Genomic DNA, 11,401 nt, shown 5'->3' on the forward strand with positions numbered 1-11,401 from the left:
ATACATGCCATCATACACTAATCCGAAAAAATGTAAGCAACCCCTTGTAATATCGTAAATTAGTAAATTACCCCTTTATGGAAAAACAAATAGCGATTTACCTCCCTGTGTTTTTTAATATACAACAATTTACCCCCCTATGATTTTTAAAATGAAACAATTTACCTCCCTGTGTAAGGAGGTAAAATTGCTTCATTTTAGAAAGTATAGGGGGGTAAATTGCTATATTTTTTTCATAAGGGAGTAATGTGCTCATTTTTAATATCACTGGAGGTAAATTGCTATTCACCCATAAAAATTATATCAACAATATGTTGATATTAACAGTGTAAGATGGGATAAAATGTTGCGAAAAAGTCTGCATGCTACCGCATATTATTTGAACCCAACTTTCCAATATGATAAAGAATTTGTGTTTTTTTTTTCAAAGATAGAAGTTTTGAGTGAACTCTTAGGTTATATTGATATTACAGTTGATAGAGGCACAAAAGCTTACAATGAAATACCAATCTATCGAGATAGATATAAGAGCTTTGCAAGACAACTGCTACGACCATTGCTAGATCAACTCGACTTGATAATAGTTAGTTTTAGGGAAAAGTATTATTTTAGTCCTCTAAGTATGCCTAATTTTAATATTAGTCCGATAATTATGTCCATTTTTATTTAGGTTCAGTAACTTATGAAATTGCTTACTTTTAGTCCTCTGGCAGATTTTCGAACAATTTTATCCCTATGCAACTTTTGAAAAACAGTTTTAGTCCATATGCACTCATATAGGTAAAATTGTCCGAAAATCTGCCAGATGACTAAAAGTACGCAATTTCGTAAGTTACTGGACCTAAACAAAAATAGACATAGTTATCAGATTAAAATTAAAATTAGGCATACTTAGCGGACTAAAATAATACTTTTTCCCTTAGTTTTATATAATTTATTCCGACCCATCCTTTTTTTTTTTTTTGGACTAAGTATATATTTTGCTAATTTTATTTCTTAATCAAAATATTTGCTAGATGGTTGGTTGAAATTGTTTGATATTGATACATCTAACCTATAGATGTTAGCAATTAGTATTCTAAGGCAAAAATCTTCTTCTTCTGGATGCGAGCGGAATTGGAGTGTTTTCTAACGTATTCATACTAAAAGGAGAAGTAGATTGGAGCACCAGAGGTCAAAATGATCTAGTTTATGAAAGCAATAAATAAAAAAATGCAAGTGGATCGGTTGGGAACGCGCAAGCGGAACGGTGAATAAAATTCATAAATTAAAAATCAAATATAATAATACCATAATTTCAAGGGGTGTACCCTTGGAGTTCTCGAACGTTCGATGTAGTTAATTAAATAAACAAAACTAAAATGGGACTTATGGTAAAATTAAAACAAGAAGTGCAAGAAACGTAAATCAAGAAATACCTTTTGCTTGATTTACTTCGAACTTCTTTTCGTTGATTCGTTCACGTGAGACTTCAATATAGAAGTCCTCTAAAGACACGTCCATACCATGCCGGAATATGGAAGCCCTTAGTTCCTTTTGCTAGAAGAGAATAAGGGAGAAAGAACACACCAAGTGCAAGAGAGAGGGCCGACCGATTTTGGATGTTCTAGTGTAGGAATTAATTTTGTGTTATGTAAAATTATTAGTTATTTCAAATAACTGATATATATACCTTGTATGGATGTACTGGAATGTGTCTTGGGATTCCACAATCCATAAAGTAATATATTCTTTATTCCAAATAAAGAATGACTAACATAGCACTTTCCAAAAGTGATAATTGCTAGTCAATTATTTTCTTTCTTAAAATTTTTCATCAAGTTTAATTAAGGTGTTTGGCCGATTTTATGGACATAAAATGCAAGGCCCAACTGATTTTAATTAAAATTCACCTAATTAAGCTCATCATATATATTTAGTCCAATTAAATACATGAGCCAATAAGCCTTTATTAATTAATAACTCAACTTATTAAATAATAAGGGCAAACCCAATATAAATTAATCCTATTAATTTATCCTTGGGTTCCTCCATCCAATGGATCTCTCTCATTTGTAAGTAATCCAATTACTTATGGAGTTAATTCCCAATTAATTACTCGTCCCTTCTCGGTGATTTGTGTGTGACTCTTTAGGTTTTCCTTTCAGCTAGACTTGGCTAGTGTCAAATACTATTATTAATTAAATCTAATTTAATTAATAATTCTCGATCAACCCTTGATCAAGAAAACCCGTCACCATGGGAGGCCGTCTAGCAACGGTCCATGACACTAGAGACTAGGCGAATATCCATGTAAACTTTTAGGCTTTCGAGTCCATACGGGTTCGCTCCTTCTGTCTACCATCTCCCGGCCTTAGTCTAGGGCATGAAATTAGGTGTCGGTTCTCATCCTGGACTAGACGTCTATCTTAATCCTTGAGATCGCATTACGCCAAGTTTCTTAACATAGGAACCTCCTTTTCCTATTTGATCAACGACTGTGGCCACAGTTTTATAGAGCGTTAATGCATCTTCAAGTGCATAGGAGATACCTCTATCATATACTGACAGGGTACGAATCCTCTTCTTGGAACTCACCATCCCCGCTACATACTCCGACTGCATTGGATAAGGTTTATGATGATCGTATTTATGACACAGTCACCTCTCGCACAGACCCAAGATACAGTCATCGTATGCACGTGATTGAGGTGATTCCTCAAGTTTGAGGACTACTCCCGTACTATCGAAGCTGGGGACTAAGTCATACGTGTCAAGCCTCTAAGGCTTCCATATGACGATCCCCACGAGTCAGTTCAATCAGTTGACCATCTTGTCAACTAACCCATTGAAATTGCATAGACATCCAACATCTGTCGCTGATGAAACGTGGGACTCATCAAATGAATGCAATACTCAGTGCAAGTCTCAATAGAACTCTCGATGCCCAATCTCGAAGTCCTCGACTTGGAATATTTCAGACCAACCCTCAGAAGTTGGTTTCATAGCCGCTATCCAATGCGCAACCCAACTACATGGGTTATTAAGTGGTCTGTGGACATCTATTGTAACGTCAAAGCAGTGCTTGCTTGACATAATTTGGTAAGCACAATACGTGTGTCAAAAACGAATACTTACCATATTTATCGGGATAAAATTACTTAAATAAATATCGACTTTTGGTCACCTATTCCAACAGTTTAATGCATTATAACTTGCGATGAGACATTCTTATTACTTATTTTTTGGTCCATTGACAGGTTGATCAAAATTATTATTATTGTTTCAATAACACATTCTTATTACTTATTTTTGGTTTTTTGTTTATTTGAGATGAGACAAACGATGCAGAGCCAATTGCAAAGGCCAATCTTGAGCAGTTTGATCGTCAAATTAGAATGCTTTTACAGTGATAATGAGAATGAACTAATTACGATGGCTTATGATACTGACTAGGGAGATTATTTAATTACTAAAACATCCCTGTATTTTGTAGTATTTTTATGTTATATAACTGACCAAATGAGACCCATTTGACCAGGCCAAAGTCAACCATTGCAACAGCTTTTGGGAGAGATGACGTGGCAAGCTCTTACTGGTGTCACGTGTCACAAGTGCAGAGGGTACCGTACTATTATAAATATCTTCATTTATGATTATTCAAACACATATTTATTACTGTTTACCGCCTTTTCTGGTCTCCTTCGACCTCACTTATTTTCGACCTCATATTTTTCGACCCCACATTTCTAACTTAGGCATCGGAGGGTCATCGTTGAGTGCTACTAAACTAGTTTTACGTTTGCTTTGTTCTCAGAATCCACTAACAGGTAGCTTGAAAGAAGGATCTAGCGACCGACCTTGGGACCCATTTCCGCGACTCAATTCGGATTTTGTGCGACCTACATCACATACATTTGACCATATTTATTTAATTATTTGTTTATTCAATCAATATTTATATTGAGATAATGCATTAATTATGCTGGAGAATGGATTGGATTGCATATTTATTTTAAGTTTAGTTTTATTTTTTTCATCTTTTTGCTTAATCAATTCATATATTATGCATATATATACATACACCTAATAAGGTCCGGATCAACCAATTTGTTTAATTCAGTCGGATCAATGACCCAATAACTTAACCGACTCAATCCTCGATCCGATTTTGAAAATAATGATATTGGTGTATGTCTACTTCTATAGTAATTGTATTCTACTTTTTAATAGTTTGTTTTTATTTATCTCATTTAAATATATCCATTGCTTCAATATATTTTGAATTTGAATATATTCAATAACTAACAATCATATTGATGGGGAAAGAAATCAAGATAAATAAGACAACGATGATATTTTCGAAAAAGAAGGTCCAAGTCAAACTTACCAAATTGATGTGAACAACGAATTACTAAAATAATCACAACCAATAAATCACAGTCATGTAATAGAGGGTAGGTTGGAGATAAAATAGTAATTTACTCATACCTACCGTAAATAGCATAAATTTGAAATCACTTGTATCAAACTCTAGTGTAAAGCGGATTGAATCGTTCTTCTTATAATACAAATTTAATCGATCTCGTTTTTTGACGACGTCAGATCTACTATAAAAAAATTGAAAGTAAATTGAGTTTTTTTTTTTAATAATATTTCTGTAGATTCTATTAAATAAAAAGTAAAATTAAAAAGTGGGTGAAGTATTTTCTGGAATCATCATTATTCCTTCGTACCACTGAAGCCGTGAACCCGGAAATGAGATTCGGCCCGTATAGAACAGGAAAGCCGAGATAAAGATTCGCCGCGACATTCTGGTGCTACTTTCTCGGGAGAGTGGGAAATCAATGGCAGCTCGTTTGCTGAGGAGAGCGCTGTTAAGAGCTTCGAGGCCTCTGCCATCGTCGTCTCCGGTTACAAGCCAAAGTTCTTTGCTATTTCCTCTCTCTGAGCCGTCAACTTCTGCCAATTCTCCTCCTTTCTCGCCCCTAAATTTCTCGTGCAATAGCATCTGTTGTCGCCGTCTCTCTTCTCTGAGCGAGGAGTCTCATGGCCCCGCGGCAATTGATTACCGGTGAGCCTATAATGTTTAATATTGTTTTTAGGGAAAAAATGTGCAAAAGGAATTATTTTTCCAACTGGGTTTTTTGGTGAGATAGTGAATATGTAATTTTCTTGATTAGAGGTGGAGACGACATACTTCAATGGCTCTTTGTGTATTCAATTTGATAAGTTTTTATCGAGTTTAAATTAAAAAGGATAAAACTTTTGAGTGAGAGAGGAAAAAATGCTGGGAATTTTGTGTGATGACCTAAGCGTGTGGAGATTCAGAAGCTTGTTTTGGCTGAGGGGTGAGTGTGAATAAATTTACTGACTTTACACTTGTGTACAGCTCTACGCTGCAGGAAGATGAGTATCACATGTTGGCTAATTCTACAATCCATGATCTCCTTGAGAAGCTTGAGGTAATATTTTTTATGAATTTAACACTACTGTTTAACCAACTACCTAATGCTACCGACTTAGTGGTTTCTTTAATAGAACGAAAAAGGAAATCAAAAGAATTACAACCATCCTGCTTCTATTGTAATATAATTTGCTTGCACATTGTGATCATCCGATGTAAATTCTCCACCTCGCTTATTATTTTGACCATTTAGGAGCATGCATACAACCTTCCTGTACCTAATTTGACTAAGATGGGTGTACTAAGTGTTTAACTGGATTAATATTCTTATAGGAATATGGTGACTCTGTGGAGATCGACGGATACGACGTTGACTATGGGGTGAGATAAACGGTCAACTTAAAATGCTTTAGCCTTCCAAGCATTTTGTATCTGGCAGTTTCTGATTCATCTTTGTGTTAATTTTTCAGAATGAGGTCTTAACCTTGAAGCTTGGGAGTTTGGGAACTTATGTGATAAACAAGCAAACACCAAATAGACAGATTTGGATGTCATCTCCAGTGAGGTAAAACTAATCAAATTTTACAATCGGGTGGCACTTTAAATGTTTTCTTGATGTCTATGTCTGGTTCATCAGAAGTTATTGCTTTGTTCATGTATTTTGGTTTCATTCTGAGTCGTAGTTAACTGAACGTTTCTGCTTCACAAAAGCTTCATATGATACTGTTATTCGCTCATGAAAGCATAAAGTTTTGCACTACAAGCAACTATATACTCATCGTGCATGTGTTTGTGATCAAGGATGTCAAATGGATTAAGCACCAGATTCATCAGTGAGCTTCTTGATCTTAGTTGTGGAGGATCCTCAGTTTCCGTATTTGTTTTCTGGATTTTCATAATGTGAATGAAGAATATAGAGCTTAAGTATTACTCAATCATGTGAAATCTTTGATCTTTAGATTGTATCTTGGAAATGGAACCTGTACTACCCATTCATTTATCTTGCTAATACAATAATTAGAGTGGAAGTACTTTGATAGAGAACAATTTATACTCTGTGGATTTCTTGTCTATACTCGACTACAATAATAGAAGGATATGTGTGTCATAGCGGTGGCCCGGTGGCAGTAAATTCCATTGAGTAGCAACGTTGGACCACATTGGAGGCCCACTCATGGTCCCACACTCTCTCAAGACATGTGCTGCAAGATGGTAGACCAGTACCGCACCCACTTGGACTCTTAGATTATGTCTCCCAAACTAGAACTTGGTCACTTAGAATGAGAAGGTCTTCATGATCATTAAGCTTTTACCCTTCTCCCAGGTGAAGTTAGTTGTGATGTATTATTTACTACATCCCTGCACTATACAAAAGGTTTCCACCAGTATATCAACATCCTATATATACTTTTGAGTCAGTTGTTATATCAGATAAAAGGGAGAGAGTTTGATGAATTTGCAAGTTCCAAAAGTAGTTCGTCAAGTTAACTTTAGAGGAATTCGAAATGACAGACCAAATTAGGAAACCAAGGTTTTCTTTCTTAATAATACTTATGGAGAAAGCACATGATTTAAGGAACACCACCCCCCTTCAATTCGTAGTAGTATAGATTAGTAACTATTCTGTAAATCCTATACAAGTCCATAGTTTTTCCTAAAATCATTTAAACTTATATTAGATTTATTAAAATGAAAAATTTACCTTTTGGCCCACCATTTTATCCATAATTGTAAAGAAAAGACAATAAGGTTTTAGAAGCTATAGAAGGAAATGGGATTGGCACACATAAAGATATGAAAAGGTTGAGTAGAAGATTAGAGGAGAGAAGAAGTAGGAGTACTGTGAAAAATGGTACCTACAATTTACTAAACACACAAATTAATCTGCCAGATGATGCCACACTGCTAAAATTTCTCTAATCCTCTCTTCAATTTGGATAGTATAGATTCATCTGGATCTAAACTAAAACTTGTTAAGAGTGATACAAGAGTTAGATAGTTTCTGTTCATTCATGGTGCCCTGGAATTAGAAGATGAGTCTTAATCTACCTAGGATTCATTAGAGTCAGAAAATGAATGAGTAATTTGAGTTACGTAGTATTATCATTTGAGAAAATTTTGGATAGCAACTATCACATTAAATCTCAAAAATCTAATAGTCAATTTCAACAAGCTAACAGCCCCTTACATTTTCCATCCCTTCTCAACAGTTCCTTGGGGTATGCTCCGATAGCAGTAAGGATGACTATTGTTGTTGTAGTGGTGAGCAAGCCTTGAAATTTTGTCTAGAATACCTTTTGAAGCATTTGCAATTTGCTTGAGATAGCTGAACCCTTTGGAAGTTGAGAAACAGGAAAAAAAAAAAACATCAGTAGTCCAACCTCTATGAGCTGCAGAAAAGTTACCAGAAGTTCCAAAGTGCCTCTGCAAGCACACTTTGGTAAGATATTGAATCATCCATTGTCTGAGTTGATTCAATATCCAGATGCAAAGTTAAATCACTAATCCATAAGTTTCACATATTCGGGTGTCATAAAAACATTGGTTAAGCATGGACCCTAAACATATAGAGAGACAACACAAGTGCAGGTGAAGGACTGATTTTAAGTGAATATCTAACTGCATTATTATCAATCTGATGGTCAAGATCCACTTAGCCATCAGTTAGTGATTTAAGCGAAGTAACTCATGTAAGTCTTAGACACGAAGAAGAAGACTGGTCTTTTAGTTCAAACATGAGTGTTCTTATATTTGAAGCAAACTACCATTATGAGAAGAATCTCAACTTTTGAAGAAATTATGAGTTAGATTCAGTTTCAAAATTATTTTCTTTGCTTCACAAAATCTCTTTTTTATCTGGTCTGTTATTGCTTAAACTTATGGGATAATTACACTTAGACCTCTTCTGAAAATGCTAAATTACACTTTTCCTCAAAAAAAGTTTTGAATTCTCAATTTATACGAAACCCCCTTTCGTTAGGGTTTGGACGGAAAATACTCATGAAAGCAAAGAAAAATGCACAAATATTCAATTTTGTTCCTCATGTAACATTTTTATGTATATTTTTTTACTTATAAAGGGATAAATGTAATATACATACGGAGTCAGGTTAACACTATTATATTTTTTTCTTGCAAGTACAAAATTATTATATAAAAACATTAAATGATGTGTACAATCGGAAATTTATGCAATTTTTTTGGCTAACATAAGCATTTTTCGTCCAAATCTTAATAAAAGAGTGTGATGTGTAAACGGAGAATTTTGGAGGGGGTGTAAGTGTAATTTCAAAACTTCTTTGGGGAAACTGTAATTTTGCATTTTCAGAGGGGGTCTACGTGTAATGCTAAAATTTATTTCCGAAGGCACAAAATCTAGATGTTTGTTTTTCATTTTCTAACGTTGCTTGATGAGTTTTCTTTCAAGAATAATGACAGAATTCATTAAGTTTCTCCTGATATTTATTATTTTTTTGCAGTAGAAGTTAAATTATCAGTTGCTCATCCAGTAAACATCCAATTTGAGTTTTCTTTTGAGCGAACAGCAAAAATACACATGATCTTTCTGTCCATTGTTAGCCTAGTCAGAAAACATTTAGCCACAACTTACTAATTTGTAAAATTTAGCGTCATTTGAAAACAAGTGGGGATGGTTGTGGTTATCTTACAATTTTACTGTATCTATTAAGATCAAAGGTAAAAGGATAAAAGAATACTGTAGGCAATTTAATTTGGTTGAGATATATAAAATATTTCCTCCAATTTATGCCATTTAGTAAAATAAACCCATTTGAGAAGCCAAAATGCAATAATTAGGTTTCAATAAGAAATAAAATAGGGTTTTAATTCTCCATGGGTATAGGATGGGTAGAAAGTGTTAGTGCGAATAAGGTTCCCCATCTATAAATGATCATAGCTGTTAAATATCAGAGATGGGATAAAGACGAGTGGCTTCCTTGGTTGGCAGCTCCAGAGTTGCTACTTCATGATCAAGATTGAAGCTTGCAATCTATTGGGAAGTACGTATCACAAGATATAAAGAGATGCTTTGAGAATCTTGGGTAGTTAGAAAAATGCTACCAATGAACCCAAAATATTAGTTCTTACATATATGATAGCTGATTGGCATGGAGTTAATACTACTGCAACAAAGTCACAAAAGTAGGGAATGGTCATTCTTATTAATAACTTCAGGAGAATCCTGAAGATGGCCCAGTAGCTGGAACAACAAGCGAGAATTCTGCATCCTGGACTCATTAGCATCTGTTTATCATCTTTAATTGGCGAACGATTGTCATTCTACCTTCCTTACAAATGAGTCCAAATTATCTCCCTTAATTCATGTGGACATAGCAATCGACACTAAATGCTTGATGTCCCACAATAGGCTTTATCTAGCAACTGTTTTGCCTCTACACTTCGTATAAATAGTTAGTTACTGGAGAACTCTAAAATTCTGTGTCACGATCCTTGTGTGATGTCACATGCCTAATGGATGGGACATTGCAAGCTAGTAGATCCTTCACAATTATGCCTTTGACAATTTAGTGTGAGAGTTCTTTTTATAAGTAAATCCATCACCTCATATCAGGTTTATTTGAGCTTCCAATACTTTTATAGTGCACCCCTTCCATCTCAAAAAGAATAGTTAGATTTCTGCTTTTGTTAATCCATATTTAATATCTTCAAGAGAAGGCAAATATGCACTAAAGCATCAACTACACCCTGCAATTTTGGTTTGACTAGATGAAAATAAATCATTGTATGCTTGGGTGGTTGAACAAAAGAAGAAAAAATGAGCAAACTGCAGACCACTCAATTTAAGCAACAGTTGCACCTACGCAGTTATGGAGGCGCACATGTTGCATCTGGACAAGAAATGGTTCTTGATATTATACTTGATGGATTTGGTGCTGTGCTTGTAACATCTTTTTTCCTTGTTATACATTAAACAAGTTACTCTCCTTAGTGACTGAATGAAACATTCATTAAATGAGGAGTATCCTACCCCTTAACCTCATTTGTTTCAATTCAATATATATAATTGCATTACATCTTCATGGGTTGTTTTAATTCTTGAAGTCTCAATGACTTTTGCAGTGGCCCATCAAGGTTCGATTGGGACCAGAATGCTCAAGCTTGGATTTATAGACGAACAAAAGAAAACCTGATTCAAGTTTTAGAAACGGAGTTGGAAAAGCTGTGTGGACAACCTATTAGTCTTTCTTAAGTTTCACTAAATAACATTTCATTTACGTCGAAGTTTTTTGTCTCCAGAACACATTGTCATACTTTGAGCACTTGCACTTAGCCCTCCTTTTCTTTTCACCATGTTTCCCCATTACATATTGCAGCCTCACATCTTCATCACAATCGCAGGCTATGTTCATAGCACGGCAACAAATTATATGCCAGAAACTCAAAAGAGCAGGGGCTTGAATGCTGCCCATGAGCTCCGTTATATCATGGAAGTTTTGGTACGTGTTAAACATTACGAGAAAGTGTTCTAAAAATGATGATACCATGCTATGTAAGAAATATTCTTGCATAATCAAATTGGTCATCGATCATCTGAAATATCGAATTGTTGTGGATGACAATATTCTCTCAGTCCTAGACATGACTGGTAGGAAGAACCATTTCATGATTTGCACTTGCGAAACGAAAGATGAAATAATACTGCACATTTGGTATCTATATGTGGTGGAAATATTTTCAGAATCTCGCATACAATAGCTGTCTATGTACTGCCTGGCTTGTAGTCTGTCTGGCATATATTGAAGTCTGCTCCTGCTTTCCCTCCTGATCATCACATCATAAAAGATACTTTCCTTGTAGCATCAAATAATAACCTCAACCTTAAGCATCTCTGCCAGCCACTTCTTTAGGACACCACAAATGTTCAATTTCCGTCTCCCTGCATTAAAAGAACTCCTGCCCTTTTGATTTAATGCATAAGGGTAAATTATGAGATTCTTTGGATTTGACATAATTATAATATTTTTTTATTATTTG

The 11,401-nt window shown here is 35.0% G+C and overlaps 1 protein-coding gene across 1 annotated transcript; it reads left to right on the plus strand.

Annotated features, from left to right (window-relative positions):
* LOC105162653 (frataxin, mitochondrial) lies at window positions 4,701-11,083 on the plus strand. Its single transcript, XM_011080736.2, has 5 exons — window positions 4,701-5,053; window positions 5,372-5,444; window positions 5,720-5,767; window positions 5,857-5,951; window positions 10,487-11,083. The coding sequence occupies exons 1-5, from the start codon at window positions 4,827-4,829 to the stop codon at window positions 10,614-10,616; spliced, it is 573 nt and encodes a 190-aa protein (XP_011079038.1). The 5' UTR covers window positions 4,701-4,826; the 3' UTR covers window positions 10,617-11,083.

Source organism: Sesamum indicum, linkage group LG5 (assembly GCF_000512975.1).
Source record: "Sesamum indicum cultivar Zhongzhi No. 13 linkage group LG5, S_indicum_v1.0, whole genome shotgun sequence".
Taxonomy (NCBI): Eukaryota; Viridiplantae; Streptophyta; class Magnoliopsida; order Lamiales; family Pedaliaceae; genus Sesamum; species Sesamum indicum.

Bases quoted from the DNA above. Each gene is read 5' to 3' on its own strand.
- LOC105162653 (XM_011080736.2), top strand. From the start codon at position 4,827: ATGGCAGCTCGTTTGCTGAGGAGAGCGCTGTTAAGAGCTTCGAGGCCT. The intron at 5,445-5,719 runs GTAATATTTTTT...ATATTCTTATAG, and splicing joins ATCTCCTTGAGAAGCTTGAG to GAATATGGTGACTCTGTGGA. The intron at 5,952-10,486 runs GTAAAACTAATC...TGACTTTTGCAG, and splicing joins TGGATGTCATCTCCAGTGAG to TGGCCCATCAAGGTTCGATT.